The 22,288-nt window shown below is 39.9% G+C and overlaps 1 protein-coding gene across 1 annotated transcript in view; it reads left to right on the plus strand.

Moving 5' to 3' along the window:
- Positions 1-21,852, plus strand: part of NAA25 (N-alpha-acetyltransferase 25, NatB auxiliary subunit) — a 32,182-nt gene extending 10,330 nt beyond the window's left edge. Inside the window, exons 6-24 of the mRNA XM_049806394.1 lie at positions 266-373; positions 825-903; positions 1,440-1,551; positions 2,428-2,517; positions 2,870-3,039; positions 3,810-3,922; positions 6,630-6,837; positions 7,464-7,550; positions 8,574-8,754; positions 9,401-9,500; positions 13,883-14,034; positions 14,331-14,456; positions 14,768-15,011; positions 15,234-15,357; positions 15,707-15,772; positions 16,275-16,372; positions 16,588-16,698; positions 17,145-17,291; positions 19,985-21,852. Coding sequence (XP_049662351.1) covers positions 266-373; positions 825-903; positions 1,440-1,551; positions 2,428-2,517; positions 2,870-3,039; positions 3,810-3,922; positions 6,630-6,837; positions 7,464-7,550; positions 8,574-8,754; positions 9,401-9,500; positions 13,883-14,034; positions 14,331-14,456; positions 14,768-15,011; positions 15,234-15,357; positions 15,707-15,772; positions 16,275-16,372; positions 16,588-16,698; positions 17,145-17,291; positions 19,985-20,107 — 2,439 coding nt within the window. The 3' untranslated portion in view covers positions 20,108-21,852. The remainder of the gene's footprint in view (positions 1-265; positions 374-824; positions 904-1,439; positions 1,552-2,427; positions 2,518-2,869; positions 3,040-3,809; positions 3,923-6,629; positions 6,838-7,463; positions 7,551-8,573; positions 8,755-9,400; positions 9,501-13,882; positions 14,035-14,330; positions 14,457-14,767; positions 15,012-15,233; positions 15,358-15,706; positions 15,773-16,274; positions 16,373-16,587; positions 16,699-17,144; positions 17,292-19,984) is intronic.
- The last annotated feature ends 436 nt before the right edge of the window (positions 21,853-22,288 follow it).

Here is a 22,288-nt window from a genome sequence, read left to right on the forward strand (position 1 = left end):
ATTTGCCATGGGTATCGTGTGCCTAGATGCATGAGTCTCTGGACAATGTAATCAAGAGCAAGCTTTTCAGTATATCACTAGTTTTATTGCTGCCTTTTAACAGAGCTCTCTGCATGTTACAGATGGCAGCTCTGAATGTGTGTTTTTTTGGGGGGTGGTGGAATTGAAGCACCTGGGGGTTTTTCCTCTTCTAATGGGAAAAAAGCAGTGGGTGGGACAACACAAAAAGTTGATGAGCTGTTACGATAATTCTTCTCTTCCTTAGTCTATTTCAGCACAGGATGAAAACCTCTCAAAGACGATGTTTTTGCCACTAGCTGAGAGAATGGTGGAAAAGATGGTGAAAGAGGATAAGATTGAAGCTGAGGCTGAAGTAAGGCTTGCAGATACTTTCAGCTTGATTTGAACATTATTGAGACAAGGAATGCACTGTTCAAGGAGGTTGACGATTTTAACGGTTTTCCAAGATAATAATCAGTAGTGTTCTGGAAGTGAATGTGAATGTAGTGGGACAAAAGAAAAACCAAAATCAGAGGGTTGAGAGGGATGTGGAATCGTGTGGCCAGGAAAATTTTTTGGCATTTGATTTGACTGATGAAGTACTTTGGTTTGCTCCCTGGGAGGCCCCAAGAGAAACTTCAGGACTGAGAATGGAAAAAAGACCTAAATTCCTGAATGCTCCACCCTCTGGGATACTAAAGATAGCTTTGCAGGCCTGGCTATCTCCTATTTCTAATGACAGTAACACAAGCCACTTTATTTCTTGGCACACCTGTGTATTGTTTTACTAGCAAATTTCATTGCAGTCTAATCTTTTTTTTAAGGTCGAGCTGTACTACATGATTCTGGAACGTTTGGAGAAGTATAAGGAAGCCTTAGATGTTGTGAGAGGAAAACTAGGAGGTAACTTATTCTGACAATTCATAATCACAGTTGTGTGGAGAACACAGCAGTTCTCCTTTACTTCAGACTTGTCTGCTGGTTTTTAAAAAAAAAAAAAAGCCAAGCCTGCAAGAAGCCTGACTCTTAGCACCAGTTTCAAACATTGATGCTAAGTCTGGAGGTGCTCTGATGCAGGCTGGTTTTGCCCATCTTTTTATGGTATTTAAGCATTACTCAGTGATGAACTTTGCAGCAGTATGCTTAGCAGTAGTAAATTGATAGCATGTTAGTTTGTAGCTGCCATCTTAAAAAAAAAAAAAGTCCCTAATATCCTATTTTGAGGAGTCTTTCTGGTGATTGAAATGGACTTGCAGTTTTAAGGAATTGGGATATGAAGGTTTCTATAGGAAAGCTGTCCTTTCTATCCTTTGAGGACCTCTCTTCTTTTCTCCTACACTTACTGTTTTGCATCCTGGGCTATAATAAGAAGCTTTATGCAGAAAGTAAAGAAGAAAATGCATTGATTAAATAAACTTTCCCTTCTGTTTTTAATTTAGAGAAGCTGACAAGTGAGCTCCAAAGCCGTGAGAACAAGTGTATGGCAATGTACAAGAAGCTGTGTAGGTGGCCAGAGTGCAATGCGCTGTCGAGAAGGCTGCTGCTGAAAAAGTGAGATTATATTTCTGCAGTCCTATTAAAAAACTGAAGAGAAATTCCTGGCTGGTTGTGAATTGCCTTGTTTAGTGGCTTTTGCAAATGGTGGTTAAAATAGAAGCCCATCAGAAGATCTCAAAGCATTTCCAAACATTTGCGCTCCAAACCCTGAGGAAAAGGGCAACGGAATGAAGTGTTAAAGGGACATGGTGAAGGTCACAGGGAGAGTCAGTGTCGAGACTGTAGTTGCTTCTTTTTGAAGGCCGACTTTAGTGATACATTAAGGCAATAAAATTTTACCTCCTTATTTTGAAGGCTGTGCTGATTGTCCAGCTCTAATTTCCATGGTGGGAGAGGAAGAGACCTGCGTTTACATTTCATTTTCTGGAACTTCATTTTTCTCACTTGGCCAGACTTCATACTGGGAAATGCATGTAATGCTTTGAACAGATGCATCAGGAGAGAGCATACTAGTATGATCAAATCTGTCTCTTGGAATGTCAAGAGAGATTTGTTGCTTGTTTTTTGTATTAAGCTGTGCCCTTATCTTACATATAAGTTAATACAGAGGAGAATCTTCTGTCTTAGCATTTTGTGGGGGTATTCATGACCTCTGATTGGAATGTAAAGGTTAAGAGGAGAGTTTATAGCTTGTTTCAATTCTTCATTGAAATTCTTTCCTTTAATACGTTGCAAGAAATTCAGGATGATGGCATTCTTAAGATGCGAGACCTTTTCAAGGAGAAATTACTCTTATTGTAGTTATTTTTTCTGTAATATGAACGTGTGCTATTCCTTAAATTCAGCTTTTGCAAGGAATGCAGTTTTAGAAGTGAGTTACTGGTTTTGGCAATTCCCTAAACTTTGTTCTGTGCCTGATTTTTGTTTCAGCTCAGATGATTGGCAGTTTTATATAACTTACTTTGATTCAGTGTTTCAACTCATTGATGAATCCTGGACGCCTCCACCAGAAGAAGAGCAGTAAGTTAACAGTTCTGCTATGGATTTGTTTTTCCTTTGTGCTACAGTGAATTGTTTGCATTCATATATTCAATACAGCACTGTCTGCATCTTTGGGTGACTTCTTGACATCATACCCCAAATGATGTGTTCTTCCTACTTTGTTTTGGAGGCTGGCAATAGTTTATTGGAAACAGCTGTTTAGTGGTTTGTACACTACAGAACTCTTCCAGTTCTTATTTTTCATGGTGATTGAGTTAGAGAATCCATCATGCCAGGTTTCCTCAAGAATATCCTGAGAGTATGCTGAACACATTATCAATGCCTAGCAATGGGAAGAATCAAAGAACCTTTTGTCTCTTTAATTGCACAGCTCTTTGGAAGGAGAGGTACACTATACTGTAGAGCAAGCTGTGAAATTTATAGAAGAGAGGATAACAGAAGAATCTAAGAGCTCTCGGCCACTTCGGGGACCATATTTAGCTAAACTGGAGCTGATTAGACGTTTGCGGTACAGAGGTTGTAATGATGAATATAAACTAGGTAAGAACCACTAACTGGATGATGAATTAATCTTTTGGAGAGAGAACACAAACTTGAAACAAGCTCTTTGCTAAATCACTGAGTTAGATACAATGTCTGTTATGAAAATGTACATGCTGTTGTCTGTATACAAAGAATCTTGAAAGCATTAGATGAGCCCTGAAGAAAGGCAGGTAGTTCCAGACTACTCCAGGGCTTGTAAAAGCAAGCAGGGAAATTTTCAGAGAGACCTATGGGATCTAGGAGCATACGGTCACTGACATCATAATGTAAAGTGCATTCCTGATGCACTGCTTTTGTAGAAAGTCCTGCTGTTACACTGTAATCTCTGAATGGTTTTTCGTTCAAGTTTTTTGGCAGTAGTACCAGGTTTTGCTTTTTAAAAACTTGCATTTAAAAATTGCATTTAGGGAATCAGTGAAGGAGAGAATGAGATTAGAGCAACATCTGTGCTACTTACTAGTTCCTTTTGTATTTCCATCCAAAAATAAGTCACTGTTAGATAAGTGGAGGCTGTGGATGCATGCCTGTTATGCTGAGCTCTTATGTGCCAGAGAAGCTCGAGTGAAGCTCTTGGGGCTTTTTGTGTCCTTGGTTACCAAAGACATTGAACCTCTGTTAAAAACTTGGTAGTACAGCTATCCATTTTCTAAATCGCTATGTAATCTCAAAGTGGGGGGGGGAAGCATTACCGAAGATTTCTCATAGTTATTTTACAGATTCAACTTTTGATAGAGCATATTAAAAAGATGAACTGGCCTTTTTCGTAGGTGATCCAGAAGAACTAATGTTCCAATACTTCAAAAAATTTGGGGACAAACCCTGCTGTTTTACTGATCTCAAAGTATTTGTGGATCTCCTCCCATCCAGCCAGTACGCAACGGTAAGGAAAGATGAAGAAGTGGTGGCAGAAACTGCAGCAGTTGTTTGCACTCTGGTCCCTTTATCTTAAAATACCTGTGGATCTTATCAAAAGACTGGAAACATCAAATTTTTATCTTCTGTTTGAAATTCAGAAAACTCTTCACACTGTAGAAAATACAATGAACATATGAATACACCGAGCAATTTCATTCAGAGGATTTTTACTGGAGACTAAAAACTAAATTTGATCCTGCAGAGTCTCATACCCAGATGTAGTATTCATTTGACTTTATTACCATTTCAAGGTGTCAGGGTGCTTTGAGATGGTCTTGGTTGAATTCTCGTATCGAAAATGAAAAGCTGGTAATGCTGTTGAAAGTTACAAGATACAAGTCTGTATCTTGTAACAAAAAGCTCCCTAGGAATTGTAGTTCAGTTGATAAGCTACCCGATTTAGCTCATTTTTAAATGACTAATCTCTCATCACTTTTGTTTATAGATCACAGCTTACAAAATGGAGTAATGTAACACTACAGAAGGACCACCCTGTTCGTTCATTTGTAGTTCTCATTGCTGTGTACTGTAACTTTTGTTTTACAAAGACATCCTTCTCTTTCCCTTCCCACCCATCACTTGTTTTTCCCATTAAAATTATATGTTTAATGGGAAAAATCTGCTCCCTCATCTGATGAAGGTAGGGTGTCACATAGATGTTTTGCTTGGCTCTGCTGCAGTGCTAAAGAATGGACACATTGGTACTGATCAAGGGGTGACCGAGAGACCTATGGCAACTTTTCCAGAATCTCCTTCTGAAACAAGCTCTCTTTAACTGAAAAGACTATTTGTGCAGAGTCATGAGCAGCTCGTTGAATGACTTCAGCAGCTGGGAATCCTGTCACTCACCCTATTGTTTTTCTAAGCCATTGTGTAACATTGTCAGAGCTGGGGAGGGCTAGACAGAATCCTAGACCGGCCAGAGGCTGTTGATAAAATGTTTGTAAACAAAGTGTAGATAGTGTTGTTATATTCTTAGTTTATTAAAATACTCTTTGACTGCTAATACAAGCTCTTCCCACAGCCTCACTACTAATGAGAATGGTGGCCCTGGCGTGTATGGGTTGCTGCTGGTGTTTCATGTTAAAAGGTCTGTTTTTATTCCTCTGGCAAGAGATGTGGTCAGAAGGATATTTAACTCATAGTTGTGGAAATGGTGATACCATTGCAAGGTAACCCTGAAGTACTGAACAGGTTTAATACTAACTTTCCAGGAAACAAACTCTAAACCCAGAGCAGGGGGGAATGATATTTGATAATAATAGTTTAGGCTACAGTTTTGTTGCAGTGCTTGTAAAACCATGACTTTGAATAAATTCTCTAAAACTTTCTGACTGGCCTTAAAACTGCTGCTGGTTTAGTGAATATATCATATTGTGTCATACTGACATACTGGAATGTCTTCCTAGTGTATGGCTTCTGGCTTTTGTCTCTGAAGCATGCATCTGCAGTGGTTTAACTCAGTCAAGGAGATGTGTAGCTGAGGAGCTTTAGTGGTGCTGAAGTGCTGACTAGCTTTTGAAATCTGAAAGTTTAAGTTACTTAAAATATTTATAGATTGTCTTAACTTTATTCTTGTTTCACAGCAAAAGATCCCAAAGGTTGTTGTATCCTAGGTAAAGTAACAGGGTTACACTGAGGCTATATGCAGCTTGGGGGGGTCTTTTTTTTTTTAAAAGTACTGAATGGTGTTACAGTTCAGTAGCTGAGGATGTGGCAATCTTACTGGGCCACTAGACACATGAGATATTCCAGAAATAATTGTCATGACATCAATCTTGACTTCCTAGAGGCATAAATTGGAGTATGCAGCCTACTGATTTGATTGACCTTGCTGAGCTTGGCAAAATCTCAAACTGAAAAGATTTGTCTACACAGTCTTCATCAGTATCTATGGGAAAACTGGAATTTGTATGCATGGTGCTATGTGTTCCTCCTATCCAGCTGTCATGCTTTTTTCCTCAGGCATGCATTTGATGCAGTTCTTGTGTTTCAACACCAAATGTAGTGAAGTTGAATTCATTGGCTTTAACTTAGTTTTGAGTTTGTAAACACTGTTGGATTTTAGGGCAACAAGAAACTGCTGTCCAGCCCTGACTGTGTGTTGCGAGAAGTCTGCTGTCTTCCATTAAATAGTAAACAATGAGAGGCTGCTTTTCTTACAACTTAATTAAAAAAAAGAAGTCATTAATCAAAGATTATGACCTCACTGACTACAGCACATTACTTCAGAGCTGAGAGAAAATGTAAGGGCTAGTACAAACCCACTGTTTTCTGTAAGTGTGCTGTGAAGCCTTTCAGTAACTGCTTATTTTAATTGCATATATTATTACTGAGAGTGTTAACAGGTGCTTGAACTCTCTTGTGTGTCAGTGTATTGGAAACTTGAGGGTGATTTATTTTTTTCCTCTGTCTGATGAAACTTACTAAAAGCTATTGAGTGAGTGCAACCAGAACTGTGTGCTTGCCAGCTTTAAAAACAAACAAAAAAAAAATTAAAAACAAACCCAAAAACATTGAATCCAGCTCTTTAACCACTGGTTCTAGTGTGACATTAGGGTTGATGCTGACATTTCCACCTTGCTTTTCTTTTTTCTTGATTTGAAGGAGGAAATGCTTTCCTTTGTGCATTCCCAGATGCCCTGCAGAATTTAACAGTGTTTCTCTTTCAGTTCATCAGTCAATTGCTGGAAGTAATCCCTCTGTCAGCAACAGCAGAGAGTGAAATCGCACTGCCAGCCGATATCAAAGCTCTGCAACAACATTTGTGTGTGGTGCAGCTCTCAAGATTGCTTGGTATCTATCATGCCATGGATAAGAAGCAAAAGCTGACTGTGGTCAGGGAGTTGATGTTAAGATACCGCCATGGATTGGAGTTCGGTGAGAAAAACCATGAAATGAATGTTGCGGTTCACCTTTAGCTTTTTATGAGCAGAAGTTGGCAGCTTTTTCAGGAGGGTGGAACAACACAAACTCTGGCAAATACCACTATTGGTGCACAGCACCTATTGTGCTGCTAGATAATACTTTTGCTTTCTGCTTTATGATTACATCCTTGGGCATACCTGAATTCTCTGTTTTCTTTGAATTTTGTTTCTTTTCAGTTGTATAACTTAAAGACAAATGAGATATTCCTGGGTAGTTCAGATGGTACATTTCTATGTTTGCACAATTGCCTGTGCCTTTAAGCAAAGCCAGGCTTTATCACTGGTGTACCTAGGACAAATACACAGGCAATAATAGTAATTTGTAAATCTTGCAGTTGTAGGAGAGTCTGTTCTTCTTCAGCAGATGTCAACATATGAAGTGGCCCAAAGTCCATTTGCGTGATGAACAAATGCAGCATGCATACAGTTGTTTCAGCTTTTAAGACAACTCTGGATTTTATAAATTAAGCTGTGGTTATCATCTGTCAGATAGCTGTGTCATCTGATAATGCTGATGATGTGAGAAGCACCTGACAGCACTGTTAGTAATTGAAGGGTAACTTTTTTTTTTCTATTTAGGAAAATCTTGTTTGAAAACTGAATTGCAGTTTTCAGATTATTACTGCCTCCTTGCAGTTCACCTGCTGCTCGATTTGTGGCTAGAAGGTATGTTCTGAAAATTATGTCTTGCTTAATGCCACTCTGGATGGTTGTGATGGGGATACTGCGTCCCTGTGGCCAGTGTGTACCTGGCGTGGCTTGTTAGGCCCATAGCTTTCTGTTTTTTCTCTCAATATGAGGTATGTCAGGAGTCCCTATGTTCAGCTGGTGTTTAATCTGAATCTCACTGACTTCTAAAGGGATTTGATTTTTCTGATTAATTCTTGTAAGTCCTGGCAGAGCTTTGCTGATGACTCTTGCAGCTCAGTGTTAGCTGTCTTCAGAAGCTTGTTCTGAGTTTCCCATGAAGGTTATGTTTTCTCTCACTTTGCACAGGTTCTGCTGACAACTCCTTTCTGATATCAGAGGTGTTTTGAGAGCATTTCTTTCCCTCCCTGACATACTTTGTCTTTTGGATCCCTTGCTTCTAAACCTTCTGCCGAGACCTGTTGCCCTGTCTTGAGTATACTTGTACTCCACATCTGCTCTGCCTGTTAGTCTTCTAATCCCACAGTCAGACTTCAATGGTGGCTGTCCACAGGCACTGTTTATCTTCCTGCCCTTCCGTGTAGTTGTCAGTTGTACCTTTGTCTCTCCTGAGGAAGATTTATTCTTTAATCTGAGTAAATCCATCATCAAGTGTGGGCTCTTGAATTCCTGGCTCCTTGCTACTGTCTTGCATAATGCTTGGGAGTACTCTGTACATAGATGCTAGAAATCCTCAGGAGTCCAAGGCTCATTGGGGAAGGTCACTTCTGCAGTGGGCTCGTGTGAGGGCTGTGCTCTGTACAGATGTGAGCTAGGTATTCCCTGTGAAGAATTATTCCTCCACCTTTCCCTCAGAGAGCAGCTATAGTGTTGGAGTGGGTGTTAGTTTTAAGGACAGCAGCGTGACTGATGAATGCCACCTGCACGTTGAAATGCATGGGACCATTTTGAGAGGTGTCCAATGCTGAAGTGAACTGTGCTGTTGGTGTTCAGTGCCTCACTCTGATCATGCCTGTCTGTGTGTTTTGTCTTTGTCACCAGGTGAAGAGTCAGCTGTGTGGCAGTGCCTCACTCTCTTAGAAGAAGGGTTATCTCATAGTCCTTCTAATGCTCAGTTTAAATTGCTGCTCATTCGAATCTACTGCAGACTTGGTGCATTTGAACCTGTTGCAGAGCTCTATTCCAGCCTTGATGCAAAACACATACAGCACGACACCATCGGGTGGGTAGTATTTACTGAGAATAATTGGTGATGGTGACCCTCCAGTAGCCAGTCCTGAGATCTTCAGTTTCCTTTGCTACTGAAAGTTAGCAGATTATTGGATTTTCATATGGTGTTGGGCAAAAGTGTTTTGGAATTACATAAGACACATCTACTGTAGTACGCTTCCCTTCTCCTGGATTATCCTTCTTGTGTGATTTTGATCTGTTTGGGGTTTTCAGAGTATTAACTAGGGGGAATCTGAAGGAAACTTGTGAAATGTATGTCTTGATGCCAGTCATAGCTTGGTGTTCTGGCTTGTGTCATAGCTCAGCAAAGCTTGGGAGCGCTAGTTAAAACAAACACACCTAATGGCCTTGCCTTGGTTATTGTGTTTGTTGGTATCTAAGTAATCTCTTGCACACTTAACAGGGTGGATGGAGGAACTCCAAGCCCCCACATACTGTTTTTAAAAAATTAAGAATACCTTCCATTACTTTTAAAAGCATAAATTTTAATATGAATGTTGTGAATGCCCTCCTTTAAATCTCCAGACTTTTCATTAAAGCTGAACTGTACTGCCATTGTCTGTTTGGAGCTGTGTTTGAAATTCAGGTTTCCCCAGGGCTGTGTGCTGATATTTGACTTCTGCTGTGTTGTGTTGCAGCTATCTTCTGACGCGCTATGCAGAGTCTCTGGGCCATTATGCTGCTGCATCCCAATCCTGCAATTTTGCACTCAGGTTTTTCCACTCCAACCAGAAAGATGTAAGTTGAAAGAATCCTCTGTGTCCTTGTAACAGCGCGGTATGTCAAGATACCTTACAGAAGTCTGTGCCCTATGTAAGGACTTACAGAAATGTAGTGGTTGATAACATGATAACAAAGAGGAGTAATACATGCAACTTTGTAGTAAAGGTTGCCTCAACCTGTGTTTCTTATTACAAGAGTTTGTAACTTACTGTTATATGGGGTTTTGCTTTATCTTTCTATTTTATTAAAGCCAGTTTTAATGCTCCTCAAAAAACAGGTATAATTATTTTTAAATGAATGGATTGTGATTTTTATGCAGTAATTTAAGTGAAATGTCACATGGCAAATAAGTCCTGGTGTCATATAACTTCTAGCATTTTGGAAAATCATACAACAGCCAGGGATGGTGGGTCACGATGGTGATGGCATACTTAGCAATCCTTTGTGTTACAATCACTGAAGCAGTGTGTTTTAGTGATGGCTCTCCTGGGCACACAGGGATGGTGGGAATGCACATTGTTAAAAGGTAGGGAAAGCAGAAGGAACGAGGTGGAAGGATTTCAGAGGGGAAAAACTGAGTCTTGAAGTCTCAGTTTCACTGAAGGCAGAGCAGAGCCCATGACTAACTGCATTATTTTGAAGTGATAGGATCGAATTGCAAAACCTGGTCTTGTGCTAATGGGAACTACCTGTTTTATTTAGTTCACCCCTAAAAGTGATGTGAATAAAAAGAGAATTGTCTTGAATGAGAGTGTTGGGACTTGAATGAATGCAGTAGTGAGGGGAGAGTAGCTGAATTGCTCCAAAGAGATCTGGTGCTTCCTAAAATGCACGCCATGCCCTAGGCATCTACCGTGCTTGTAGCTGACTTGATTAGTAACTACTTGTCAATAATCTTACTTGGAAAGTACACTCTGATGTACATTCTGATACATTCATGGGGAAAGTATCAATTCTGTTTCAGAATTCCCATGGACCCCATGAAAAATGGGCTAGGTAGAAGAACAGTGGAACAACACATTTTTGAAGTCTTGGTGGAAATATATTGGGCAAATAGGAACAGAAATAGTCCAGAATTGTGTCAAAGAAGTATATGCATGTCAGTCCATCTCCCTAAAACTTTCAAGGCAGTCCCATTCTGAGAAGTAGGAGTATATCCTGTGTAATTATATTTTACAGTTTGGTCACTGTGGAGAGGTAGGTGAAGAACCTTATTTTTACTTTACTTCATAAGAAACAAAGGTGCAATCCAGTTGTAACTTCCAGTCAGCCACTGGCGAAGTTGGCTCCAAAGGCTCTGCAGTCATCTAACTTGCTTTCCCACTATCCCAGCAATAGATAAAAACACAGAACTTGTCTGTACTGAATAGTAAAGATGCTAAAGATGGTCACAATAATCCTTCAGAAAAAGTACCCTTGCTCTGTTGGCAGCCCAGGTTATTCCTATGTACACAATAGCAGTTGCCATGTACCTGTACCTCTAAGGTAGATGCTGAGTTACCATGACCTATGTCTGACAGAAATTTTACTGTAGGGAGCGGGATGCACAGAGGAGCACGTGGATTGTATGATGGGAGCTTGCTCTTGTTTGCTTCCCTCATTTGCTCGTTGTTTAAGCACTGATTCTACTTGCTAAGAGTCTTTGGATTCCTGGGTGCAGTGTTTTGTGGAGTAAAGCCCTAGATCCAGACAGCTTTCTCCTATGTGTCTACTGGTGCTGGTGTCGGCCCTTTTTTTTTTTTTTTTTTTTTTTAAATAAAATGCATGACTGCTGGGTGCCAGGTGAAAAAAGTGAACTGAAAAAACTATTGGATATGATTTGTCTGCTTGGGAACACTGCATTGTAAAGCATCAAGGAATCGTCTTTCCCTCGAAAACAGTCTGAAGCAGCTTCAGGTGTAGTTACCTTGGAAGAAGGTTATTCTCTTTGGCACGAATCATAAAGGTGCTTGCAGCAGAGAAGAGCTGATGGTCTCCAGTAGCTCAACATCTGTACACAGATGAAGACAGCCACATTCCAAGTGCTGTTGCCAGGAAAATGCTACTCAACTCGTGTTCTAGAAATCCTGAAAAGGCAGTGCCTTGAATGGTTCAACCTGCCTTACTACCTCACCTTAAAAAGTTGAAACGGCAAGAGAGGTGGAAGTGGTGCAATCGGCATTATACAATTCCTCATGCTACAAGATAGGGATGTGACTCTGCATCGTGTCTCATCTCGGAGACAGAGTATTGCGACCAAAGGACCATCGTTGATCTCGGGTAGCCAAATCTCTTGTGTGTTCTGGACGCTTCCAGTGGTTATCACCTTAAGATCCTTTTAGTTGGGAAATGCATCAAAAGCTGTACTAATTTGCAAATAGCAAGTGTCCTTTAAACTGACTGTAAGGTGCAAATTGCAGGAGGTGAAGGCTCAATTTACGGTACTGTTTACCTAGGATGATGGTATGACAAGAGTGGAGATGAAAAAAGAGATTCCTTACCATGAGACATGTCTTAAGTATCACAAGGTCAGAATCTGCTACTGGTTTCTGTGCTGCTGTGGTTCTGCTGGGGTTGCCCCTTCATACTCGGGGTCTGGATACCAGCTTCCCATTTGAGTCCCATAACAGCATCTAACTGCGATGTTAAAGGAGGACTATCCTTTAAAAGTTAACTTTTTACATGATTTCAGGTACTGCCTGCTCCTCTCTCGGTTGGTGTTTAAGATAGCTGGAATGTCTGCTAACAGCACAGAGAATGTGTCCTGCGTCACGCTGTGCGTGGGACTCTGCCTAGAACAGGAAGTGTGGGATATAAACGAAGTGGTCTGGCATAAAAATATAGCTACTGATTCAGACTGATTGCTTTGGATAAATACGTTTTCCTTCTGACTTGCTGAACTTAGCAGCCTGAAGTGAGTCCTGTTTAAGAGTGAGTCCCATGAGTAACAGCTGTCTAGGATGCTGTGCAGTCCTGACATAATATTTCTGCTCTGGGAGAGGATGCCAAGGACAGGGAGGATAGAGAAGGCAGTACTGCTATATTTGACCAAAACTAAAAAGTCAACTTTATCCTTCCCAAGATAGTCCTCCTTTAAATATGCAGAATCACAAGTAATCTCTCTAATTTTGTTATGTCCGTCCGTCTTTAATTTCTCCAGATACTGCAGGCAAACAGAACACCAACGTGTCCTATGGGGATTTAAAAACCACGTCGATGCAGTTGAATTAGCACCCATAGCGCAATCCCGCAGCCTGACAATGAACTCTACAAGGCTGTTTATCAGAGGGTATGTTGTTGAATATTTGGCATATTTTTTTCATACAGTGCAAATAACCAAATTTCTTAGGGGGAAAAAAAAAAGACAGACAGAACTACCTAGAGGATGCTTCTTATTTTGGAGGGATAAAAAAAAAAAAGGTGGTTTTCATCTGTGAGTGCTAGCTTCTGGTCTCTCAGAGCCTTCCAGACAAGTTGAGTCTTTTAGTACCGTATAAAGTTCAGTTAACCAGGGGCCTTTTTTGGTGCCTCTCATCTTCAGTGTATTTCATAATCTTGTTCAGAAGAAAATACTTGATTTGCCAGAATTTTTCAATTGTGGAGTAATTCTGATGTGAAAAATACAGCCATCTGTCTTGACTGGGAGCATAAATAGTTCACTCTGCCTCTACAGTTAGAAATTTTCATTAAAATATAGTGCTTGTTTGGGGCTCCTTCGTCATACAGATCTCTTTCTGGAGATTGCTTGGACTGATATGAAATATTAGTTGTGTGTTGTATTGCTGTATTTCATCAGAGGGGAAGCAAACTATTCCATGGACCCTGACAGTTTCCTTTGGTGTCTAGATTATTTTGTAATCTGTATACACTGCGTGATATTATCTTGTGATACTGTATTCAAAAATCTAATAAAAAAGAGAAACAAAAAAATGTGTGAGTAATTTTTTTAATCTATGTTGTGGTAATATGTGATGCACATCCAAGTCATTTCCAGAAAATCTGGAATATATTTGTTTTGCCTGAAGGTACTTCTCGCAATGAAACAATGATTTAATAGTTTGAATAATGCATCTCAAAAAAAAAAAAAAAAGGCCTTCCAAAATCATCTCTCCCTTCTAAGTATTTTTCAGTCTCAGTGGTGACAGCAGCATGATGTTTCTTAGTGTTGTTTGGTTATTAAATCACACTGCCCAGTGGAGCATCTGGGTGTTCTCAAATTAAAGTAGTAAAACTGCTGGGATGACTTGGACAAGCAAAAGTGCAAGCTTCTCCCAGGGATTGAGTATCTGCCAGATTCTGTACCTCTGGGTTAATGAAAACCACAGGAATGCAATTTCTTGGCAATGACCTTGTTAAACCCTGGTTATTCTGAATTTATGGAAGTAACTAATACAAAGACGGTGTGTGTTTTCTTCTAGACCTCAGAATATATCATTCAAGCCTACAAGTATGGTGCGTTTGAGAAGATCCCAGAATTCATTGCATTTAGGAATAGGCTGAACTCTTCCCTTCACTTTGCGCAAGTTCGCACAGAACGGATGTTGTTAGACCTCTTACTTGAAGCAAATATGTAAGTACAGCAGCAATAAGTGCAGCACCTTGCACATGAAAAAATCAGAGATTAATGCATAGGAGGAACACTGGCCAAGTGAGACCTTGGCGAGTTGCATTTGCGGCTCTTTGGCAGAAACCTGTGAGCTATGTCTTTCTGCTTCTAATTTGCTCTCCCCTTCAACATCCTTGTCATACCATGTATGTGTAACATTTTTGACATCAGAAGAGTTGAATGGTGGAGAGAATGTTAGCTGTGTTTCCTATTTCTCGTCATCAAATGTTTGATTTAATATTGCTTGTTCTTATGTACAGATCAACCAGTTTAGAAGAAAGTATAAAGTCCATGAGTCTGAGCCCAGAGGAGGATGACATTCCATGGAAAGATTTGCGTGACAACAGAGACCTGACGGTCTTGTTTAACTGGGATCCAAAAGACAGGTGAGTAGAAATATCCTCAACTGTAGAGTCCTACCTTTTCCTTACAGCACCCATGGCAAAGAAAATCCTTCCAGGGCAACTGCCATATTTAAATGTTCTCTAGGCTGGCTAACTGCAAACTTAACAAGCGTCATTCATCTCTTCTAGCAGTGCTGCCTTTTTACATATTAATACAGTTTTCTGAATTTCTGACTACTCCTTCCTCTTCGTACAGTATTTGGTAACTTTGGGGAGGCTATTGTACCTGAGTGAAGCTTGCTACTTTGCAAAATTGAAGCACTTGCCTGAAAACATTTGGTGCCTTTCTCTAGGGACATTTCTGAAGAACATAGGAAACTCTCACTGGAGGAAGAAACCATGTGGTTGCGAATCCGGTCTTTAACTTTAAGGCTAGTAAGCGGACTCCCAACTCTTAGTCACACTATTCAACCAAAGAACTCTGAAAAGACTGCAGAGAACGGCGTGTCATCCAAGATTGATACAATTCGATCCCTGCTTCAGCAGCTGGAAGCGGCAGTGGATTCAGGGAAGAAGTTTCTAGAACAAAAAATTCAGGTACCCGTTAAGGAAAAAGCTATCCCCAAATATTAAATGAACGTGAATGCAAGCAGAGAAACTGAATGCATCTTGTAACGTCCAGCAGGCTGCAGAATGCACTTAACTGACCCTGAGTTTGTAGTGTATGAATCTGACTGAGAGATGTGCCAGAGACAAACACTGTGTTCTGGATAAGGAAAAGCTGCAACACCTTTATCTTTTTCTTTGCTTCTTGCCTAGTATCCTGTCCTTGGCCCTCCTCCTACCCGAATGGCTGGCTTCTTCAGTAATGGCAGCTGTCAATGCCAGACTAGCTTGTTTTATCTTGTTAGTGATATTTATGAACTAGATACCAATGGCTTAGGTAAGTGTTTGAGGGGCAGGGGTATAACCAGATTGCCATGTGTGGTGGGAGGGAGCGAGATCTGTCTCCATGTAGTTTGAAAACAACTGGGCATTGGATCATGTGGACCCAAACTGTTACTTGTGTGTTAATTTTTTGAATGATACTAAGTTATCTGGGAGATAATGCCTTAATGTTTTATGCAAGTTGTCTTTTTTGTACGGTATATGTGAGTGTAATACTGGATCCCCTTTGAAAGCAGATGCATTTGCTTTTGACTGCTAACACTAAATTACATTTAAATGCCTCTTGGTTTCTGGAAGCAGAAAATACACAAACTTGTGGTTTATAACTTTTTTCTCTTTTTCAGAAGATTCAGCAGAAATCCAGGAGAGGATAGGGAATAGTTTCAAGTCTTTAGTAGATCGACTGACAGGTAAATGGTAACTCAAGAGTAAATACTGGTAGCTAAAGGTGGTGCTTCATGATACTCTGAGGATGTGCTGCTGAGTGTGCTGCAATTATGAGGAGTGTGTTAATGCATCTGCAGACCCATTTGAAAGATACTTGAGAATAAGGCTGAGATTGCTCTTGGCTCATCTGATCATGAAGCTGTTGCATGCCACAGAATGTTGTCATGTCCTATCATTTTGCTACCTTGCAGCCTAGTCTGAGCAATTGTTGTCTCCCTGGTACTTGGTCCAGGTGTGCTAATAAATGGTGTGGAGATACTGTTTGTAATGAAATACATTTTGGCAGAAGCTTCAGAGCTGTACCTTCTCAAGAGGCTTTGGCCAAATTTATCATTAACTGGTTGGTGGTTGGTGGTCAGTCCTTTGACACCTTTACACACTACACTGAGATACATACTGTATGGAAAATATGCATTTAAGTTGATCTGTGTGTCCTGAATAAGGCTTTTCCTTTTTTCTTTTCAGACTTGTTCAATAAATGTAAAGGTGATTTGATTGAAGTCAGAGATGGCACCTTGAAAACTCATCCAAACTTGTTAGAAAACCTAGTCTTCTTTGTTGAGGTATATTTTTCTTTGGAAACCAGAAATTTTGGAGTGCTTCAGGGTAGAAATGTTGGGACTAAAACACAGTGGCAGTTCTTTGATCTCAGTCACTCATGAAAGCAGAGGGGTTTTGTTGCATATTCTAATTACTCAGTCTTATCAGTAGCAACACTAAAACAGTTTAGAATCCTCCTGTAAATGCAACTTGTAACATACTTGTACCTTTTTTCCAGACGATCTCCATTGCCCTGTGGGTATCAAGTTATTGTGACAGTGTCCTCCGACCTTTTAAATCCAACCTGCAAAAAAAGAAGAAGAAAAAAAAAGAAAGCAGTGTAGCTATGGTAGAGACAATATTCCTTTCTTTTCTCCTCCACCCCCAATCCAACAGCATATTTATACTGAAAGAAAGATCAGGATAGATAACATATTAATAAAATGTTTTTCATAAACTTTGCCTTGTAGAGTCTGACATGGGTTAGAGATTACTTGGTACTAATTTTTGAAACTCCTTTTCCATTTAAAATCAAATGGTGACATGGCACATCTGACATCACATGACAGCTTTTTAATAGGAAACAGTTCAGAGTATCACAGGCCTTCCTGCCTTGAATGCACTACAGTAAACTTGTTAACTAGTAGTGTTTATCTGGGTAGGTAGATTATAGCTTAGCAGTGGAGGGAAGGAATAGAATGACAGATGTTACAAAGTGAATTGTCATATAGAATAAGCATTTGAATAGGCATTAAAATGTGTTTGTAAACTAAAAATATATATTTGTTTTTATAGCCACCTGTTTTTACACATTTTCTGGATTATGTTACTGAACTACAGACATTAACTTCCAACGTAATAGATCACATCAAAGGGCTTGAAATAATTCTGACTGCACTGAAACTTGAAGACCTGTCCCTCAAGGACACTCTGCTTTTACAGGTAAGAACTTTTGTTGTTTGCGTGTGACTGATAACAACCTGTATGTACACACCTGTGGGATAACTTTGCTGAAAGCTTCTTTTTACCAAAATGTTCTATTGGAAGGAAGAAAAAGGAAAACAAACAGGAAAAAAAAAAGCTTAGTTTTAGAGTGGTGAGTTAGGCTTTTTTATAGTGACACAGTGATTTTTGCCTCATCTGATCAGCTCCAGCTCACTGCACAAAATTTCGGAAAATGAGATCTAAACACAGGAATTTGAAAATATTTTCATTTTGTGTCGTATATTAGTGAAGAAAAACTTAAGGTTTTAACATTATTTTGTTCTATTATCTCTATTTTACATGCCATAATGCATGCAAAATACTTATTCCAGGAAACATTTGAGATTCACCTACTGCTGATTAGTCACTTCCCTGGAAACAATTACTTGATCTTCACAGAAAAGCAAGCGGCAACTTCCACCCCACCCCACCTCCCCCCGCTCCTAGCTATATAGGGAAAAACAGAGGCAGGAGTAATAGGCACTGCACATGCCAAACCTCATGTCAAATGTAGATGTGGGAAGCATGGCCCTAATGAGGAAACTTGGCTTTTTAAGCCATTGCAGTCAGATAAGAGTTAAACTTTGTGATAGGGTTAATGTTGCTGTCATAAGGGATCTTCTAACAGTTCAGTACTTACTGTGAATGTGTTTACGTATAAGAGCAGTTGAGATCCTGAAAGTATCTTTGAAATGGTGTCAGAGTCTAGCTAAAAAGCCTAGAGGTGACTGAAAGCATAGAATTGGAATTTCTTTCATGGTGCTCTTGAAACACAGGTGGGGATAAAAGGTGCAACATAGTCAAGTGGTGGAATAGGCATCATCTTCTGATATGCAGGGGAGAGGGGCTGGGGGAGTGGTGAGTTGTGCTCCCTGTCAAAGAAGGATTGCAGAGTCCAGGAGAAAGGTTTGAGAGGGGAGTCATCTCCTCACCAGTATTAATTTTGGGGGTAGGAGAGACTGAGTAGGAGAAAGCGCAGGCAGAAGTTGTGTTACTTGGGATGCCCACAAATTCAGTCAGTAATCAGCACTTAAGACAGAAGCAGGTCTCCAGTATATTTATCTAAAGTGGGAAACTTGGCCTACAGGGCATTGGCATTAGGTTTGTCTAGATGAAAGATCTGAAGGCTTTTGAACTGGGAAGTATTTAAAAGCTGCACCCATCTATTTCAGAACTGCACTTCTGTCCACCTAAGCTGCTGTTAGCCAGCTTGTGATTTTTCAATTATATTGTCCTGTTTATTTCATAGCACGTTATTTAAAATTTCGCTTGTCTTGTTGTTGTATGAGGCTCATGCAGAAGTATCTCAAAAATATATATATAAAAATATATCTATATAAAAAGAAACTGCAAAAAATGATAGAAAGTAAGGAAATCCATTAGACTGTATTTAATGCAAATTTGAATAAAAACTAAAAAGTACATTTCCTTAATATCATCATCAAAGAATCCTCACTTTAAAGGGATAAGACAGTTTCAGGTAATCATTGATATTTGTAATTTTTGTGGTTCCTTGCTGAGTCAGCAAATTCTTTCATCTTCCCTTTGATGCAAGGCAGATCTGGATAAAATGACGATTAGCACATGGATTTGAGCAGAAGCATCTATGGGAGTCTGCAGCTTTTCCTGTGTTTGTTCACGATGCTTGCTGTTCTGTTTGTTGACATTATTGACATTGTTGCAGTAAATCCTGATAAACGCAGTCTGTACAGCTCTACTCAGACTTTGAGCTATGTTTGCAGCTCTGTGTGTTTAGAGCTAAAAGATGATTTTGAAAGAGTCCTCATGTTCAGGTATTAGTAAAAATTCTGGCCTGATTCAGGAATGGAGCGATACTGGCAAAGTGTCAACTGAACCTTGCTACTGATGGAGATTTTCCCACTTTGGATTGGTTTACTCAGGTTGTGCCTCACAGGCTTTTTTGCTCAATATTGGTGTCTGCAAAAGGCATCCTGATAGCAAGTCGCCTCTTGACAGAACAGTGGTTATGGCTGCTGCCTTGAGTACCAGGATGCACTCTTTCTGCATACAGAAATACAGCATCGTTCATGATAAGTCAGTGCTAATCTCGCCCTGCCTGGGGGAACAATGCTGACAATTCTGCATGATGGTGGTCCTCTTAAAAGCCTTTTAGCATGGACATTTTGGAAAACTGCGCATGAAAGGGAATCTAATCCTTTGGGAAAGCTAGGTACCAGTGTTGCTTAATTAGTGACATCTGAACCTGTCCCAAGCACTGCAGCTCACTATGCTTTGGAATTTGGTGGAAGAGTCTCTTAGCTGGTCAGTGTTAATTTGATGTTTTGCTTCAGTTCTCTGGATAACAAATTCTCTACTTTAATAAATGCTGACTAAAATAAAATGCTACACACACTCTCAATTTCAGCCACAAATATTTTGCACAAGGATGTTTCCAGAAGTTTGAAAAAATGTTAATGTGTTACCAGCCCTGTCTGGGCAATACCAGTACCTGCAGGAATTATTGCTGCTGAGCAGGTACTGCTTATTCTGTGCTGATGACATTCCCTTTGTAAATCTACACTGTGGTCCTTATGAAATTCTTATCAGAGTTTGAGATGGTGGGGGAAGTTTAATGGAAGGATTTAAAACACTTGCTGTGGAGTGAATAATTTATCTTTTGCATTTTGCAGGAAGAAAAAAAGTTTACAAAGACTGTGCAAGGGAAGGTCCAGAGCAGTTACCATCACTCAGTTCAAGAAATTGGAGAGCTGCTGAAAAAGAGACTCGATACCATTAAAAAACTAAAGATTTGAGAAGTGCATCCTTGAGAGACTCCACAGGGGAGTGATGCCAGAGTCCCAGACACAAGCAACATTCAATGTACCATCACTTTAATCCAGAACTTCCTCATAATGAATGCATGAAGGACTTAAAATCATAAAACAATTTTTTTAGGTATTACAGATGTATTGAGCTGATTTAAATTATTGTACATAAATGAGAAGCAGGGACCCTTCTTGGGGTTTGACCACTTTTTATACATGTTCATAGGCATATTGCGACAGGAGAAAATTAACTTTCTTCCCTTTTGATCTCTAGAAACAACTGGAGATGGTCTTTAGAAGCAGCAATAGAAATCCAGTGTAAAGCGTATATCTCAAAGGAGTTGTATTTTCATCACCATACAGTGTTTATAATTTTTGTATGGTCCTTGCCTTAGAAATGCAGAAATTGTAGATGTCCACATTCAGCCGCCTCCAATGAAATAAGCCCGTTTTGGAGCTGCCTGTTTTGTCAGCAAGCCACCTAGTCGTACTGAACTAATTCAGTGTGTTGGCCCAGCAGGGAGAGATGAGGCTGCACTGGAGGAACACCTTCTGCATACAGCCTTCCAGCAAAGCCCAGCCCTCTGTTGCAGGGTGGGAGTAAGCCATGCCTGGTGGTGAGGCAAGTTCCTCTAAGGAGAGAACTGCTGGAGGGAAGAGGTGGTTTCAGTCTACACACAGGTTGTTTTCACATTCAGAAAATTGCAAACCTGATGAGGAACAAACTTGGCCATTAAGCTTTAGAGAGACAGAGATGGGAATCAGTGTTTCAGGAAAAAAAAGACAAAACGAGAGACCTTGTGTATAATGGCTGCAGTGAAGTCTGACATTGAGGTCTGATTCCATGTCAGTTTAATGTAAAACAGCAATCATCATGACTTTTTAAAAGTGTATTTAGATTACTGAAACTTTAAGACTTAAATATTTTAATAGAAATTAAATCTTATTGGCTTTGGTTTTAAGTTGGCAGAGGTAACTTTTGCTTCCGCTGTGGTATGAGGCTGAGAATACTTTTTGTAACTGTATGCTTGCTTTTTGCAGTTGATCTTTGATTATTCAAGTACTAGCTCATTAGGCATTCTGTTAGAAAGTGCAATTGCGTCATCTGCTCCCACTGAATTTGCATTTCTGCTGGGTTTTGTTGTTTTGGGTTTTTTTCTTCATTTTAAAGGAGTAATGCAGCCTAAAATTGGTAGGCAAAAAAAGTTACATGTACCTGCAATACAAGGGACAGGTCAGACTTTAGATTCCTCATCTCCTGATTTAAAGCAGCTAGTATCTGAAGTCTATATCTGAAGTTTTAAGAGAGCTGACAATCCTACCTTTGTCGTCTCTTCTGAGTATGTTTTGTTAGTAATGCTAGAATGTTGATGAGAATATTTTTTTAAAATAAATCCCCTGTGTAAAAAAAAAAAAAAAAAAAAAAAAAAAAAAAATCACATAGCTGCTCTTGCTGGATTTAGTTTTGCTTTGCCCCATCCTGAAAGGGAAAGAAGAATGTCTGCAGGTTGTCTAAAGCGTAATGGATGTCCTGATGGTTTAATTGCAATGTCTGGTAAGTGCTCTGGGCTGGAGGAATACCAAAATGTGTTAAGTCTGTTTTATAGTAATAATTTTCCTGAGAAGAGAGGAAAAAAAAAGCCAACCAAATCTGAACTCTTACATGTTGTATAGAAATACATTTTTTGAAAGAAGGGTGTGCTCCTTAAATTAAAGCAAGACTGATGACTGAAGTTGATGCTTTGAAATGTGTAAGGTAAACGAGAGCAGTCCCATTGCTGAGATCATGCAATTAGTAGAGAAGCACTGAGCCAGAAATCTGCGCTGCCACTTGTCATCAAGGAGGCAAATTGCCATTGCTGATGTTCCTGCCCTCTCCCTCCCCGGTGGCAGTGCGAACTAGGGAGGGCTTTGTGCAAACCTCAGCATTGAATAGAAAGTTGACACAGCATCCTCATCCAGAGGGGACAGTCTAGGGGCTGACTTATGCTGGAGTTTCCTTCCACTGCTGCTACAACAGGTTGAACTCAACCAGTCATATCAATAACAAATGGTGAAAATGTAAGTGAAATGTCAGGTTAATCTAACCAAGCTTTTAAAATCCTCCTGTGTGCCTGAAAGCAGAACTTGCTTTAAAAAAAGGTTTTCTGCATCAGCTTCTTTAAAAGC

This window comes from Accipiter gentilis, chromosome 7 (genome assembly GCF_929443795.1).
Source record: "Accipiter gentilis chromosome 7, bAccGen1.1, whole genome shotgun sequence".
Taxonomy (NCBI): Eukaryota; Metazoa; Chordata; class Aves; order Accipitriformes; family Accipitridae; genus Astur; species Astur gentilis.